Below are 17,939 nucleotides of genomic sequence, written 5' to 3'. Positions count from 1 at the left end.
ACATCCTTATCTATCCCGGCTAGACAGGAATGAGCGCATATGACCAACATGATAGACAGTAGTTTCAACCAATCAGGTATTCAGATATGTAGTCACGAGGTGTGGAACAAGCCTAGCATTCTTAGCCAGTATAAATATCCTCTCCCGACAAAGGGGAGTGCGCTTATCCAGATACTCTTTGTGCGTGTCTGTTTAACTGTCCCTTTCGCTGCGATTGAAATAAATGTAAGTTCTTTTATTCTATTCTGTTGTATCACTCGTCCTCATTTTAACAAGGTTGTGTGGTTGTGCTGGCTCCTACTTTGAGAACCCTGTGGTAGGCTATCGGTGAATTCAATCTGATGTGTGACGAGAGTCTGTTTTGAGCCCAAACATCCCAGATCAACCGAGCACCCAGCCACTACAATACAAAACTGAAAAATAATCTGTGTATTCAAATCAGCATGATTGATGACTGCTGTAATTGTATAGAGTTGTGAAGTTAATAAGAGTTTCTATTTTTGATAGTGCCAAGCAAATGGGATCTATTTGTGGACAGTATATGGTCTGTCAGTCTGAAAAACGCAAGTTTTTGAAGAAATGTCAGGTTGGTTTATGTAGATGTTTTGAGAAAAGAATCAGCAAGTATTTACCTTGTCACATGCCATTCAGCTGCATTTGGTGAAAACTAGCCTCATTTGTGTCTGCCCTATGGAACCTATGTACAAATGGGGCAAGTGTAATACACCAAACAGACATGTACAGTATTGTGACTGATTTACTAAGCTACTGTACGTGGTAGGTTGAGTGAATTTAGCATGCGATGTTGGCTCTGAAGGACATAACTGCCACTTATTGTGAAATAATGTAGGCTACTTTAGCAACACCCATGTTAGAAATGATGGCATTAATGTAAAATAAGTCTGAACGATGCATGGAGTTAAATATAACACAATATTTAATTTAAAATACTATTTGTGCTCATTGAGCAATAAAACCATGTCCTTTCCTTTCCATAGTCTCTACGAGTGTAATATATACGTGTGTCAATTATCCTACTGTACCTGGCATGACTGTTGGGATGAGAAAACAAAACAGCATCAGAGTTGAATTATGTCTGAGAAATGCAGAGAATGGCTCAAATGTTACACATAGGAACTACCCCCAGCTAACAGGACAGCTCAGAAGCATCCAGATGAATAAGACTATTGTGAGTGTGAGTGAGTGGCGCCCCCTACTGGAACCACAGCATATCAGTAAAACAGTAAGAGAGAGTTGAATGTGATTGCAGAAGTATTTATTCAAATAAATACACAATGCATACAGTATTGTTTCATATTATTTCACATAAATATTCAAACAGGGTTTTTCCATTGGGACGCCAACTTTTAAACATCTTTCTTTTCTGTCTATGGAAACCAATTATAGTACTATCTGGATTCACTGTTCTAGACACCTTTTTCTGTCAGGGGTGACAAAAGTGATACTCCAATTTACAATTTCTCACCTTATAATGCTATATTGATATATAGCTTAATAATTTAACTTTACTGTGCCAGCTTGAAAGTCAAGAAATCACACCTAATATTAATATCAATCATAGTTAATAATATAGAATATTGAACATATATTATTTACAATCTCAAAAATGCATGAGTCAGAGCTTCGGTTAAATTGTGAAAAGATATCTTGTCATATAAAACTTTAGGATTTAGACAAATATTTAGAATAAGATTGATCTCTACTATCTTTTTTCTCTAAACACAAATAAACAATGCAACTCGTTACTCTAGTTTGATAGGAACTGAAGGGAAACAGTCATGCAAGGTTATTACAGTTAATCATCCAAACATCAAGTTAAATGCCATTCTGTACAAGGAGCCCAGTTAGATTGCTTAGAAACCAAAGAGATAGTTAACCTAAAAATCAAGGTTTGACTGATGATTTTACTCATATATTGTATAGTAAGCCAAGTCAAGTCTGTTGTGTTTTGTTCCATATGCACTGTGAGTTAGCAGGCCTATACTCCCACTAATCCCACAATGGAAAAGACTGGTACTATTTTCTGGTTTTAAAAAATGCCATGGAAGACAAAGCACTATGCCACTCCATAAGTATTTATCTGTCTGCCAAACAATGACTTGGAGTTAACCATCCCTTTAAGTGCTGAACAAGAAACAAACATACAGATCCACAAAAGATTCATTTTTTGGAAATATATTAAAACAATAAAAAATATTTGTTCACTAAGATTAATTCTGTCATAATGTCAAAAGTACACAGTCATTTGTCTGTTCGGCATTCTCATGACTCATACCATACGCTGTCTCATGATGGCTTGTCACCTTCTTTCTTCAAACGGCTGTGAAAAGGAAGGCACTTGTCAATATTATGATCCTCTGTTTTGTGTTTTTTTCTCTTGTAGATGACAATGTTATACTACTATGCTATAAACATAACATTTTAGTTGTGTGTCCTGTCCTGTGCTTCCTCTAAACATAGCAGTCCAGAGTAAGTGATTCTGCCTAGTGTACACAACGAGGTAATTTTTTTTTTAAATAATAAAGACGACCTTATGTTATTAAGGTCGTGTTTATTATTATACAGCAGAATGATGTCCTTAGACAACCATACATATTATGTTATTAACTAGTGTTTGAGCAGAGTGATGTGGGTATGAAATGCGCTATACAAATAAAGCTTTGATTGATTGATTGATTGATTGATTGATTGATTGATGTCCTTGCCTGTAGTAATCCTCCTGTCCCGGCATTGGGCCTCCGTGGAGGTGGTGATGTCCATGCAGCCACTGCTGCTCCATGGCCATCCTCTGCAGCTCCGCTGACTGGGCGTGCATGGCCTGGAGCTGGTGGGCAGCAGACATCTGGGGCATGGGGCCCTGCAGCTCTCTGGGATACGCAGCCCCTGAACCAGCAGCACAGCAACACATCCTCACATACACTCAGAAACACAAGCCAGCCTTAATTCAGACTGATGATGAGCATGCGCATTTGTTCCTGTTTGAAGATGTTCACAACAGCTGGACCGAACGAGATTGCTTACAACAAACAGGTACCACATTGGAGTAATGGCTGCAGACAGAGCTGCCGGAGGCGAGGTAAACGAGGTGGCGTCCTGTCGAGGCTATGACGGCGTCCTATTCGGCCCCCCTATTCCCAACATAATACTGGTCAACGCCCAGTCCCTCGACAACAAGCTGGACGAACTTTAATGCCGAATCAGCTCCCAAAGGGACATGAAGGACTGTTGTGTGTTCTACCAAATTTTTTACCAACATGTCAACTGCCTAACCAGAGGCAATACGAGTCTCGACCAAGGTAGTTTACAGGTCTATCCCACGAGCACGAAATCTGACCACCTGTGCTATTGCTTCCCGCCTACAAGCAGAAAGTGAAGTGCAGATAACCCACTGTGAGGTCAGTACAGCGCTGGACTACAAAACATGAATCCAGATGTTCTGAGTCAACAGACTGGTCAATCTTTAAGGATTCGGCCTCAAGTTTGGATGAGTATGCTAAATCTGGCTATGTTAGATTCTGTGTGGATAATCGTATCCCAGTATTGATCTACTCGCTCCAATCCCAACCAGAAGGCCTGGATTGACACTGACATTCACCTGATGCTCTAGAAGCACACCACTGCTTTTAAATCGAGGGAGAAGGAATGCTACAAAAAAATCAGAGTATGACCTACAGAGTGCCATCAAAGCCAAACGAAGACAATAAATATAGGGACAAACTGGAAGAGGACTACAGTGGCTGTGACTTGCGGTGCATGTGATTACAGTGTTCTAATAGATCTGTAGATGATCTCACTTGCTCTAAGGGATGGGCACAGATAGTTGCCTAAACGAATATAATGGTGCAGCTTTTGCTAGCCGGCTAGGAAATACTAGTAGTACAAACTATAAAAATAATTAGCGCCACGTCACCTCGCACACATCAATCTTAACTGGACTAAACCTAACAACTCAAAACGCACCCACTGTGAGTTGTTAAGTCACACCAAGAGTCGAGAGAAGGATCCGAGAGAGAGAGAGAACGAGATGTAATTTGGAAATTGAGTATTAAAGTTTATCTGGAAGCATAATCTTGGAGCCGGCAGCAACATTTAACTGTGACTGTACACAGTACATTACATGTGACAAATAAAATGAATCTTTAATCTCTTGAATCTTGAGTTCTGCAGCAGTATTGAGTCACGCAGCTGTCTGGTCATAAACTGTAGTTTGGGAGTACTTTGAAAGACGATGGGAAAGTTTCATTTAGGTTAAGTCTGACGAACTGGCATTAACCGTTCGACTGGATTGATGAGAATCACATCCAACGTGGTCTCTGGTGTTGATATGTTGATTTCTCTGAACTAAAATACAGGCTGTTTGTTTAATAATATGCAAAATTGCAAATATGCCATACTATTGATCTTATGTAGCTGCCTGTTCATTTAAAATGTTTTATACCATATTGGGCCTGTATAACCTCCTAAACATTTTAAACAGTCAAGCCAGAAGGTCTGCTGTGAACCCCTTTCACCTTCTTCACATTTTATTACGTTACAGACTTATTCTAAGAATTTTTACAGCTCACTTATCTGGCCCCCGGGTGATTACTGTTTTTTTGCTTCCCTCTGGAATATGTAGAGAGTGGGTCGTATGACCACCTCCCTTGTTCTCTGTAAAGCGCATTGTGTTGCCTCTGGGTATGAAATGCGCTATACAAATAAAGCTTTGATTGATTGATTGATTCTACAGTAGATTGAGAGCAGCCACCCCGCTCATGCTCTGCTCTCTTGCTACCCGTCTCAGTAACACTTTCCTTCCATAGGCAGTCAGGTTGCTGAACAGCGGATGCCATCATATACACCGCTCATTGTTGTATAATATGTAACGTTATCATGTGTCCCTTGTGTTAAGAACAATAGAGTCAGAGCACAAGACTTCATTGTATTTTGATAATAAAGTTGAACTTGGAAGTTATGACTCACCAAACAAAGGGTGGCGCAGCATGTCATGATCGTGGGGCAGGTCATTGAGCAGGGGGTTGGGCATGGGTCCGTTTGGGAAGGGGAACCTGGCCAGACGGGGCCCCGTGGCCAGAGGATCCAGGGGGTGAGGGCCTGCACCTGAAGGAGACACACACAGTCGCAGTAGGGGGCAGGGGTTGGTGTAGAAGCCTACAGTAACTAAGACAAACAAAAAAAGTTAGGGGAATGCACATATCTTATGTCACGTTGTATATCGCTTGAATTTCTTGAACGTTTGGATGTACGAGACAACTGGAATATGCTGGTTGATCTGATAGATCACCTTGGTTGAGTGGGTCCTGTTGGTGCAGGTGCAGGTGAGAGTGGATGTGCGAGTGCTGGTGATGGTGCGGTGTAACGCTGAGCATCTGCAGCCTGGCGGCCGGGTCGTTGGCGACGGAGGCCATCCTCTCGGCGTGAAGCCTTTCCGCGGTCAGCCGCTCGGCGTAGCTCAGCTCCGGGCGCAGCTGCTGCCCGGCCAGGGCCAGCCTCTCTCTCTCCAGGTGGTTCAGCCCAGGATGGAAGGCGGCAAAGGGGTGCGGCGGCCCCGCTATGTGGGGAAGCGCTAGGGCTCCGTGTCGGGCAAAGTGCTCCATGGGGTTGGCCGAAGGATGGAGGGTTTCCATCTCGGGGGGCTTGACCTCGAACCCGGGTTTCATCCTCTCTCGGAGCTCCCTCTCCCGGAGGTTCCGGAGCTCGCGCTCGCGCAGGCTGGGCTCGGCGCTGTACAGGCCGGGCATGTGGTACGCCAGCAGGGGGTCGCCCGGGCTCAGCGACACGAAGAACGGGTGGTTGCGGTTGTTGGGGGACATGACGTGAGGGCGGGCGTACTCGCTGAGGGTGCGCAGAGCGGGCGTGTCGGGCCCAATGTAGGGGGGCACGGCGGCTACGGTGGTGGGGGGCTGCTCGAATGAGGAGCGCATGTGGCCCTGGGCAGACATCGGGGGCTCGCTCATGCGACTGTCGTGGGAGGAGCTGGATGCTCTCTAGACGGAGGAGGAAGTAAAACAGAGCTGCTGGTTCATATGATGGAAACCATGTCTGAGGTAAAATGCACAATTATACAACGGTTAGTTCTGGTTCTTGATTCTGATTGGCTGGAAGCCGTGTTAAAATACTTTGTAACACACACCTGGGACCGCATATCATTCCATTTTCAGTATGCGTCTCCCATTTGATCCAATGCATTGTAGTTGTTGTTGCTTGGCAACCCTTTTGTTAGGGGAACTATTTTGCTTGGCGGAATTGAGGGAATGATGCTTCGTTTTGAATAAATGTTAATATTTTACATTTCTGTGTGTTTATTTTACACTAATAGCTGTAGTAACCGTTGTATAAAAGCAATAAACCACTAGAGGCCGTGTATTATAGTGATTTTATAACAGCTAGGGGGCGTTGTTAGGCACGCCACTTCGCGGCATGCCTAACAACGCCCCCTAGCTGTTATAAAATCACTATAACACACGGCCTCGAGTGGTTTATTGCTTAAATGTAAACTGTGGAGCATACTCACAGCATTTTTGTCCGCCTCCCTCTCTCTCTCCCTTTCCCTGTCCTTTTCCCGCTCCCGTTCCTGTCGAGCGTTGAGCTCCGCCTCTCTCCTGGATTTCTCCACCGCCTCTTCTCTCTTCTTGGCCAGCTTGGAGGCGGCGAGCGGAGTGAAGAACAGGTCCGTCCTGGAGCACGAATTGTAGCCTCGGTCCAAGTGTTTGATAAACCTGAGAGGAGTAACAATAACAAAGGTATAATATACTGTACCTACAGCACGTTGACACGATCTGTTGATGTAGGGACTGAGAGAAATGCGATTGAGAGAAATGTGATTGTACCGTGCTGATTGGCTGGCGTGGCTGGCGATGTCGGTGACAGTCGGTTCCGGTGAGGGGCTCCTGGGTGGAGGGGGTGGGCTCTCACCTTCCTCCGACTCATCCAATGGCTCCTCTTTAATCTGGATGTGTGACCCTGCCACGGGGGCGTTAGGCGAGGGCCGCAGAGGAACTGAAGGGAAGGAGGACTGGAGTCCGGGGACGGGGCCCATGGTGGAGGGAGTCGCTGATGGGAGAGGGTGTGAGGAGCCAGCGGGGGGCAGGGAGGCGTGGCAGCCTCTGCCGGGGAGGCTCTGCAGCTGGGTGAGGACCGGAGGCTGGGGGGGCAGAGGCTGCATGGGCAGAGACTGGGGCATGAGCTGGAGGGGGGGTGGAGGGGCCCCTGGAGGGTGCTGGTTGGGCAGAGCGTTGAGGGGCTTCAGGGCCGGAGGAGGGGGGAGGTTGGAGGGCATCTGAGGGAAGGGGGGAGCGGAGAGGTGCAGCGGCTGCTTGTGTGACGGTGGGATGGGCGTGGTCGGAGGAGGTTTGATCTGATGCCCGGAGGTGGGGGGCTGAGAGAACTGGGGGTCCCTGGAGAAGTGAGGCGGGCGCTGGGATGGGGGGCCGGGAGGGGGCAGAGGCGGAGTGGGCTGAGAGCCAGCGGGAGGTAGACCCTGAAATGCGGGCGAGAGGGGGAAGGCTTGTCCCAGTGGGGGAGGGAGGGGTGAAGGGCCTGAGAGAGGGTGAGAGGGGGGTTGAGGTCTGCCTGTGTGTGGGCCTGTCTGGTAGCCTGTGATTGGCTGAACAGAGGCAGGCTGAGGCTGTGGGGGCTCTGGAGAGGGAGGGCCCGGAGCGGGCTGGGGAGGGGAGGTGCTCTGGGGGGGCTGGGAGGTGGCGAGGGGGGGCGCCTGCGGGGGCGGGGCCGACATCTCAGGCGGAGGAGCAGCAGGAGCAGGGGTCTGTGACTCTGCCTGGTGGGCGGCCTGTTGGGCAGAGGAGTCGGAGTCACTCTCGTTGCCCTGGCGAGGGCTGGGGATGCTGGGGGAGGAGCTACGGTTGTCCTGGTCGATATCTTTGGCGTCGCTGCTCCCGTCGTCGTTGGCGCTGCGGCTGTCCGAGCTCTCCTCCTCCGCCTCCCCCTCGGCTTCTCCGTCGGACCGTGACTCCTGCTGCTCCTGCGGGGGGACGACACATCAGCCCCACTCAGCTATGCAGAAGTCATAACGCGACGCCAAAGATACCACATGACTGTGGTGTACATCCTTAGGCGACATTCATTCCTAAGGACGTTGTAGATTTTTAACTGATCTAGTCAAAAAGGATTTGCCAAGATTCGCTCAAACAGGTTAAGTCTGGTTTATTGAGAAAACATACGAGCGCAAGGACTTCAGAGGAAACGCACATGAGTGGTATCCAGCAGAAGTGCCGCAGTCTGGTCTTGCGCGGCCTTATATTCAAGCAAGACACAGGTATGGCGCTTCCAGGGATGTGATTGGCTAACCCATTGTACACGTCATATTAAATGGCAGGCGTCGTCAACAGTGGTCGAGAATACAGACACGTGACATGAGAAAAGGCGGTAATTCTTGCAGGGACAATGGGACAAAGGATGGTTATTCTGGAGCAGACAACGTCTAGGTCTCTCGACCTCCTGGAGAGGTCATCCTGTTGTAGCACAGCTATGTGAAAGGTTGAGGGAGGTGGTGAGGTGGTGAAAACTACAATTTCTATGACGACGTCGTAGTGACACTCACCTGTGTTTTGGGTCTTTTAGGTGTGGCTTTCTCTGGCTCCTCTACTTCCTGGTCTGCACCCTCTCTTGCACGTTTGGGTGTCTTTGGTAACGATGTCTCTTCCTTCACCTTCTGGGGTCGACATAGTTTAAGTAGTCAAGTAGTTATCAGGGGTTTTCCTGGCTCATAATGGGTCTTTGGGGGGTGATGCGCACACTTTAAAAAATAATAATAATTTTTTTGATCTTTGCTGACCTCGATTACTAGTAATCCAAACCATGGACAATGCAAGAAAGAGGGATGGGCTGCACTTGAAACAAGCTACCAAACCCGTTTGTTGATTATTTGAATTGCTATTTTTATTCTCAATTTTTAGCATTTTGGCACTAGTGATTTTCCTTTGGCTCTGGCTAAAATCTCTTTGGGGGGCGCCGAAAAATCCTCTATGCAGGAAAAACCCTGGTTAATAATTTGACCATTAATTACATTAATTTAAATTTTAAATTACATTCTATTGTTTATTTTAAATCTGTTCTTCTCATTGTGTTCACATGATTTAAATTTGTATCCATCTCTTTATGTAAAGCACTATGTGCTACATTGATTTGTATGAATGGTGCTATAGTATTAAAATGATATTGACATCATAACAGAATTATAGTTGCATTTTATCAACATACCAGACACACAAAAAATTAAAAATTAAAAAAAATATATATGCACCTTGTTGGGCTTCTTGGTGGAGTCAGCCTTATTGTCAGCACCAGGGGTCCGGGAGGCGCTGGAGGTCGGTCCACTTGGAGACCGCTGGCAACTGGAGTTCTGGTCCTCACTGGTGGGAGAGCCGGTCAGCCTCTTGTGGCCACTTCTTAGAGAGGACAGCTAGAGACAGACACAGTTTGGGGTTACGTTTTCACAGCTGACAACACAAGACGAAGGGTGCCCAGGCACAAGAAGGAGTCAGTATATAACTGATACAGTGAAAGTGGTGGTGGTTTAACCCTTTTAAAACGACCACGTCACCGGCAACATTTTAAAAATATCTAACAATATTAAAAAAAATTTTTTTTTTTTAAATCAAACAAATCTAAAAAATTCCTCACTCCAAACCTTGCTGAAAGCTGAGAAACTTTGCTTTCTAGTATTATAGGGAAAATCCAATTAATATTCAAAATGTTGTCACTGTACTTTCAGGGTTAAAAGGGGTAAGCGTCTGGAGTAGTGAGTACAGTATGTAACTGATACAGTGAGAGTGATGGTGTGTGGGGGGGGGGATATACAGTATCTCAGCCTTACAGGTGCTCTGCTGCGCCGCGTCCTCATGCCGTGCTTCCCGCTGTGGCTCTCCTCTTCCTCTTTGACCGGTTTGAACATGAACGGTGGGTCTGCGGGTTTCTGGGCCGGCGGCAGGCGGCCATGCTTGTTGTAGTAGTTGCGGCAGGTTGTGCACAGGAGGATGTTGTCCCTGCCGCCGTGGTGCCAGTCCTTCGAAGCTGAGGAATATGGATTTGCTTACTTCCTCAGAGGTCAGAGGTTAGAGGTCGAGTCGATGAACGGGAGGGGTTGTACTTACTTATGGTGGCACAGTGGCCACAGGTGTAGCCTTTCATGTCCTGTTCACTGTCCTCACTGTCCACGTCGTCCTCACTGGCTGAGCTCTGCTCCACTACAGACCGGAGAGATCAACTCGGATTCAGAGCAGCGTCACACCTGCCTCAGCCCAACATACATGAAGCCCAGGGACTGCGGGTGGAAATTAGCTGTCTAGCTATAACCTTGTACAGTGCATCTCTCCCTATTCTATAGGGTAAATGTCTACTGTACCTTGTCCCTGTCTTAAAAATAAATAAAAATCAATCAATCAAGCACCACAGAGAACCAAGAATATTCTATGGATGAGATCGGGCGTAACTGGAGGGACTATAGCCCCAATAATCACTCACTTGATTGGGATCTGGAAGGGGCGTTCACAGGTGTGGCAGCAGAGCGGGTCTTAGCCTTGCGGGAGGATGGCTGTCTACGGTGCTGCCTGTATGGCCGTGTCCCTGCAGCCTCCGGGGTTTTCTTCCAGTGGTAGTAGAATGTGATTAACTCGCCCTGAAAACAAGCCAGACACAACAGTAAACATGTTGTCTCCCTTCCACGATGCATGTTGTGAATATAACGACTGTAATTAGTGATAACTGTACCCACAATGCACCTAACCTCGATACTTACCTATGAGAATCCAAACATTTAGATTAACATTTTACACAAGCACCAAGAGAGCTACTAAACACCACAAGCTCTGAATTCTGTGGATTTAGAAAGTAGTATTCTCCTGAGTAGAATAGACTATAGAGCGGGTCGTTCAGTGATCGAAGGGTCAGTGGTTCAAATCCCAGCTCCCACTGTCCACATGTCGAAGTGTCCTTGAGCAAGACACCTAACCCCAAATTGCTCCCAATGAGCAGGTTAGCACCTTGCATGGCAGCTACCGCCATTGGTGTGTGAATGGGTGAATGAGAGGCTATTGTAAAGCGCTTTGAGTGCCGCTAAGGTGGAAAAGCGCTATATAAGTGCAGTCCATTTACCATTTATACTTTTACTAAGTCACTGAGCATAGTTGTCTTATGTACAAAGCAAAATGTACTTGGCAATAGGAAAGATGAATTGTGGCGAGCACCCCCAGCTGGTGGGCTCTGGTACATGTGGCAGACGAACAAATGCACAACACAACATAAACGGGTCAACATCCATCGGGTGAGGGACAACAATGGACAGTCATCATGACGCATATTCTGATCCAAGTGTAAAATAATAACAACAAACAAACAAACTTATTACCGTTTTCTTGCTGGGCAGCAGTTCTTTGCGGATCCGGAAGAAGTTCTTACCATACTGTCTCAGGCCTTTGATGAAGCGTTTCTGTTGTAGAGATTTGCACAGGAAGAAAAAGCAAACGTAATCAACACAACTGGCTCACACCCTAACTTCACATTCCTTGGTAGCAGTTTTTGAGACCTGAAGTGGTGAGACTGGTTCAACTGTGGGTGTCTTACCATGTCATCTTCTGACCAGCATTTCTCAATAAGCTTAGGGACAGGTTTCTTCACCAGACGCTGAAGAGCTTTGGCCGCATCATAATGGCTGGCATGTAACTAGGGTTAGAGAGAGAGAGAGAGAGAGAGAGAGAGGGATGGAGGGAGGGAGGGAGGGAGGGAGAGAGAGAGAGAGATGGAGGGAGGGAGGGAGGGAGAGAGAGAGAGAGAGAGAGAGAGAGAGGGAGGGAGGGAGGGAGAGAGAGAGAGAGAGAGAGAGGGAGAGAGAGAGAGAGAGAGAGAGAGAGAAGGAGAGAGAGAGAGGGAGAGAGAGAGAGGGAGAGGGAGAGAGAGAGAGAGAGAGAGAGAGAGAGAGAGGGAGGGATGGAGGGAGGGAGGGAGAGAGAGAGAGGGAGAGGGAGAGGGAGAGGGAGAGGGAGAGGGAGAGGGAGAGGGAGAGGGAGAGGGAGAGGGAGAGGGAGAGGGAGGGAGAGAGAGAGAGAGAGTGAGAGAGCAAGAGAGAGAGCGAGAGCGAGAGTGAGAGAGAGAGAGAAGAGAGAAGAGAGAGAGAGATGCCTCTGTGACTCCACATATAGCTTTAGATATGTGTTGAATAACCGCATGCAGCGAGTGTCCCTGCTCACCATGTTTAGCGCGTTGAGTGTGGTGTCGTCACGTGAGGCTGCTAGACACCCGTCCTCAGTGGATCCACCATCACACATCCCTGCAAATGCTGCCATGCTCCTTCAACCAGAAGAGACACTTTCAGATCAAAACATTAAGATGGCTGAGGATGAAATGCACTCAAAACATGGACGCGAGAACAAAATGGAGGCTAGGCTACAGTGTGGGAGAATGGTACACAACCCAATGAGCACACTAGCCTAGCGACTCTGAGGTACATGAGCACACTAACCTAGCAGCTCTGAGGTACATGAGCACACTAACCTAATGCAGCAGCTACATAACTCATGGCAGATCTGGCAGATCTGAACACACTAACCTATTGCAGCAGATCTGAGGTACATGAGCACACTTAATCTTGAAGATCTGAGGTACATGAGCACACTAACCTAGCAGCTCTGAGGTACATGAGCACACAATCTAGAAGATCTGAGGTGTATGAGCACACTAACCTAGCAGCTCTGAGGTACATGAGCACACTAACCTAGCAGCTCTGAGGTACATGAGCACACTAACCTAGCAGCTCTGAGGTACATGAGCAGGTCACAGTCATTGACTCCTGGCATCCACACCAGCTCTTCATTCTCTGTCAGTGTCTGTATGCCAGGCACTGGGCGTGGCTGCAGCTCCGGAAGCTTTGCCTGTGTGACGTCAAACATACGATGTAAACACCAGAGCAGATAACAGAGAACATAATTGGTTTCTGACACAGAATATGGCATTATGAAGATATGAAAAAAACATTTCTGGGGAATTATGGGAATTATTTTACAGTTATGATACAGTTTTAACACCTGCCAATTCTACCTTAATGGTGAGGTTTTACCGGCACACTGACCTGGTGACTTGGTCCCACTCTGATCTCCCCCTGTGTGCTGTTCAGGCTCCTGCAAATAAGGAGATTGTTTCTATTATTCTCAATAAGATCTCAATCAAAGTACACAGGCATTTCAAGTAGACCACCTCCTCTCAACAAAGAAGGAAGACAAGAAGTAGTAGGCTATCATTTGTGAAACTAGAAACTCCTTGTAACAATTTAAGAAATGTATGAGTCAGGGGGAGACACCACAAGACAAACATTTTGCTGATAGTATGAAGATCCTGTATCCATGTGCTCCTCGGGGCTAGCTACTCCCAACTCTGAGTTTGGAATTACAAATATGTAAACACGGGATGTCTTCAAAAGTTTTTTTTGCTTCTTGTCGCTTAGAAAAGTACAGTGCAGAGCTGCAATCACTTGCTATGTGAGTGCAAAGAGGTAAGAAAAACCATTAGGGGAGAAAACGTATGAGTAGCCTACCTGTAAAACACAGGTACGGTGTTTCACACTTGTTTTTCACAGGTACGGTGTGTCACACGTGTCATTTAAGGCTACATGAGATAACTCGGCACTTTGGCGGCCCCTCTCGTTGTGATAAAATCAGCACTACGTTTTAAGAACCACACTTCCCACAATCCCCCACTCACTCGCTGTAATGATGGGAAAAAATATATAACAAGGCGTAGAGCAGACTGGATTGGGAGATTGTAGCTACTTCAATGGACTTTCTGGAAGGATGACTTCAATGCAGGTAAATACTGGTCTTCAAAGCAAAATGCATCACTTCCGTTTCCACCACAACATTTCCCGCTAGTGGACTAGCCAGTACAAAAAAATTCTAAAATAATAAATTCACAGTGTCTCATGCAGACTCATGTCCCGAAAATGATTTTTGGGGTCTTGCTAAGGCCAATTCATAAACTAATAAAGGTAAAGGTGAATATTGTACGATAAAAAAGTTATCTCATTGAGCTTTAAAGCTACGTAACTTCTGCGCTATGAGCTAGCAACAAGGGAAAACTGCCTATCTAAATCCAGCCAACTTCAATCTCACAGGCTGCGTTCCGAATCGCATACTTCTACTTTTTAATGAAATTTGACCACATCCGTCACTGTCCATGAAGCGGCATTAGTCTACAGCTGGGATTCATCAAAATGCCTCTGGCGACTTTCACATGTGACATAATTTCCGCTGAGCACAGGATTGTGGGTATCAGAATAGCCAGAAAAGTGTGCTTGCTTACATACTGCAAAATATGACCGGATATGTAGAACATCCTGGTATTTTTTGCCATACTGCATGTGGCATACTATGTTTTGACATACTACATACATTTATGGCATACTATATAGTATGGAAGCACGCGATTCGGAACGCAGCCACAGTTTGTGAGTTTGGGTACCCATAAGGCCATAGAGGAATGTCCTGTGTTGCTGATTGGTTCTCAGCACGCACACACTTTGAACCAGGTGTGGCCACGCCTCCAAGCTCCAAGCAACCCAACAACAAATTATAATAATCAATACAATTGCTGTAGCAGAGTCTGTTGCGGTTTTTGGAAAGGAATCCCTCTCGATTTATCTCAAAAATCTTAGGGTGTTTTCACTCTTGGTCTGTTTAGCAGTTTTATGTGAATTTTCATGCATGTGTGAATGCGCCAAACTCAAGACATCAGAAGCAGAAGGGCTTCAACATTCACAAAACTCATCTTCAACAATGTATTTTAACTTGTAGAACAAAATGTAGTCTCTGTTAAACACAGACTATTTTCGGCATTTTTCGCAAATGCCATTCATTTTTCCCATGGGAATTTTCTACTAAACCCCACAATGGCAGAAATGTTAACTTCTAAGCGTTATTGAGTTACATCAGACCTCACCACTCTTTTGGCTCCCAAGTTGGATGAAATGGGATATAATCAGGTATAAATGAAGGAAGACCGAGTTTGGTTCTTTTAAAGAGAACTAGGCAATATGTGAAAACACCCTAATACCGGGTTCACATTACAGGATATTTAAAATCCTAACCGATTTGGAAATCGGGTTGCATCACGCACCCAAGGAGAATCTTAACAGATGTCCTTCTCTGGAATCTCAAACATGCACAGACTACAGGATTTGAAAATAACAGCTCATCACACACTACAGGATATTATCATGCCTGAGGGAGCTACGAACCCCTCCCTCGCTTGTAAAGTATTGACGTAATAATCTTAAATATCAAACATGTTTGATATTATCAGGGCGGCCCCGATGGGTCTGTGAGCCGATCGGGAGGTTTAAGATTGGATCTGTAAACCCCTCACATTACAAGATCATCTGGGCCGAACATCGGTACCGACCAACATTCCAGACCAGATTTCTCCTCCGTTTGTTGGGAGGTGTGAATCGGGGATAAAAATGGATCAACCCTGGCAGGGTCACCTGGGTGAGGGTGATTGTTGAAAGACCCAAAACACTTGATCCCAGGTAACATCACTCATGATGTGTCCAGGTGCATCACAACGTGATGTAGGTCACAAGGTTATTCACATTCTGACTGTTTGGTGATGTAGTAGAGCCACCTGGTCTTTACCTCCCCAAATATGATGAGAGGGAGCATTCTCAACTCGAATCTCCTCATTTGGATGTTTCAGAGGAGGGGTATGTCTAAAGAAATCTAAATTGCAGTAAAACTGTCCTAGATATCTCCATACAACCACTGCCTATTGTTCAATAACACCCTAGGCAGTTGAGTAACCATATATTTGACAGCAATGTATGTTTTTCTGATAAATGAGAGAAGTCCTCTTTTCCTATCGCCACACAAGTACAATTTACACCTAAACTAAAGCTATGTTTACAGTATTATATTTCAGTATAGGTAAATAACATTCTGACTCTTTGGTGATGTAGGGCAAACGCCTGGTACATACCTCAGCAAATCTGATGAAGATAAGAGTGAGCATGCTCAAGTTTTGGGCTTTTTTCTCATCATTACCCTATTTGGACTGGCCTAATTTGGATCTTTTTCAGAGATTGGGGTAGGTCTAACGCATCCATCCTCAAAGTCCGGAGGTCTTGATTTGCTGTCTCTGAGCAAATTATACGTTTCATAGTATTATTTCACAGATATTGCCTTATAATTGTATTATTGTATTGTATTATAATTGTTTTCTTAAAAGACGGACTTTTGGATTATTGTGGGGGGGGGGGGGGGATTTGTATTTGAGTACCCCTGGTCTAAAGAATAGTCCAAAAAAATAAGTTCTTCCCAGAATAAAGTCCAAAACAATCCATTTCATTAATGGGACATATATGGACTATAAAAAAACATTGTGTTTTGTTCTAAGTCGAGAAGGGCTACCTCCAAATATGAGCGGCCCTCCTGCTAGACTATGGGGTGAATACTTTAATGTCAACCCAGCACATGTAATGCCCTACAGAGTATAATCTTATTGGCCCGTGATTTACTCAAGTCCCACCTTCCCATCAAAGACAGCCAATAGAAACACACCTACTACGCTCCAACATTGCATAAACGAAACGCAGGCCCTTCCGAGGAGTATCAGTCACATTACACACACCTCGGCTTCGTTTCCATAAACATCAACTACACAGCATGTGACAGTATTTTTTTGTTGTTGCCAAGATTCACAATTATGATACTTAACGTAAGATTAATAAGCAACCTAAGTGGTTGTTTACGTGTCTTGCAGTCGTCAATGTGTAGCTCAGCTCACGTTAATCGCAAAATGGAGTGTTGACATAACCTACATAGCAAAGCCAGCCCTAAGAGAAAGGTGCACATCATCAGAAAATACAATTAATCGGTGACAGCTGACACATTAGACAACATTTAGTCCCCAATGCACCGCCTGTTACAGTTATGCAAATGTACATATACAAAATGTGTCCCGTAGACCTGCAGTCACGTTAGCCAGCGAGCTATTCACGGTCTAGCCAGCCAGGACCGAGCCAGACGAGAACTCCGTGACCATTGAAATTCTAAGTATTTCATCATGATTGCAAAGTAAACACTGTGCTCAAATGTAACACTATGCAAGATAGAGCTACTTAAATACCTTCGCGGACTGAACAGGTCGTCCATGTCGGCGGGTTTTATGATGTGCCTTAATGTTGTCACTGTGCAGCGGTCGATACAAACTATGCGATTCCCCTATTTCATACTCCTCAAAATGGAGGCTATGGTAGTGGATTCTTTCCCCTGCCGCTAAGCTGTGCCCTCACGCTCGGCTCTCAAACTTCTGCTCCGGGGGGGAACTGAGCATGTGTGATCATCCTGGGGTAACTGAGCATGTGGGATCATCCTGGGGGAACTGAGCATGTGTGATCATCCTGAAGTGTCCACAAAGAAATGCCCCAGCGACCCTATGACAGCTATGCGGGAGGGAGAATTACTGTAGGACCTACTGTACTGTACACAAACACACAAGTGTGTTTACAAGCTGTGTGCAAAGATTTGCTTTAATGAAAACATTTTAAGAACATGCATATCATCTTAAATATTCCATACTGATACTGTAGATATATACAGCATGACAAAGTAAAATCAAAACAAATTTAATTGACATTAAACACTGAAATTAATACATCCAACAGTAAATATAAATACAGTACCAGTGAAAAGTTTGGACACACCTTCTCTGGTAGGTCTACTGTATATGGCTATATATGTTTCAATATATTTCAAGGTAAAGTTTGTTGTCAATTTGCTAGTGGAAATGATCAAGGACACACCATAGTATCATAATAAATCCAAAGTCGTGTAGAAGCTACAGTATGCTTCATTTACATCTTGGAAACACATTGGGAAGGATGCTCCTGTCTTTTCTGATATTGCACAGAAATATGC

General features: G+C 45.5%; 1 protein-coding gene across 4 annotated transcripts; it reads right to left on the bottom strand.

The window, feature by feature from the left end:
• Positions 1-1,267: 1,267 nt before the first annotated feature.
• Positions 1,268-17,303, bottom strand: LOC311310993 (arginine-glutamic acid dipeptide repeats protein-like). Of its 4 annotated transcripts, none has more exons than XM_084440599.1 (17): positions 17,149-17,303; positions 13,103-13,151; positions 12,781-12,905; positions 12,225-12,324; positions 11,602-11,700; positions 11,387-11,467; positions 10,504-10,657; positions 10,134-10,226; positions 9,857-10,053; positions 9,284-9,442; positions 8,582-8,692; positions 6,852-8,002; positions 6,536-6,740; positions 5,306-6,008; positions 4,984-5,181; positions 2,727-2,904; positions 1,268-2,341 (listed from the first exon to the last, which is right to left on the bottom strand). In XM_084440599.1, the coding sequence occupies exons 1-17, from the start codon at positions 17,172-17,174 to the stop codon at positions 2,308-2,310; spliced, it is 3,663 nt and encodes a 1,220-aa protein (XP_084296725.1). In that variant the 5' UTR covers positions 17,175-17,303; the 3' UTR covers positions 1,268-2,307. The 4 variants fall into 4 exon arrangements, with proteins under 4 accessions (XP_084296725.1, XP_084296727.1, XP_084296728.1 ...); XM_084440601.1 differs by having other exon boundaries at positions 4,984-5,172; XM_084440602.1 differs by having other exon boundaries at positions 4,984-5,121.
• Positions 17,304-17,939: the final 636 nt, after the last annotated feature.

This window comes from Borostomias antarcticus (genome assembly GCF_949987555.1).
Source record: "Borostomias antarcticus genome assembly, chromosome: 7".
In the NCBI taxonomy this organism is placed as follows: Eukaryota; Metazoa; Chordata; class Actinopteri; order Stomiiformes; family Stomiidae; genus Borostomias; species Borostomias antarcticus.
The sequence above is the reverse complement of the archived record's forward strand: the minus strand, read 5'-3'. Positions and strand labels throughout refer to the sequence as shown.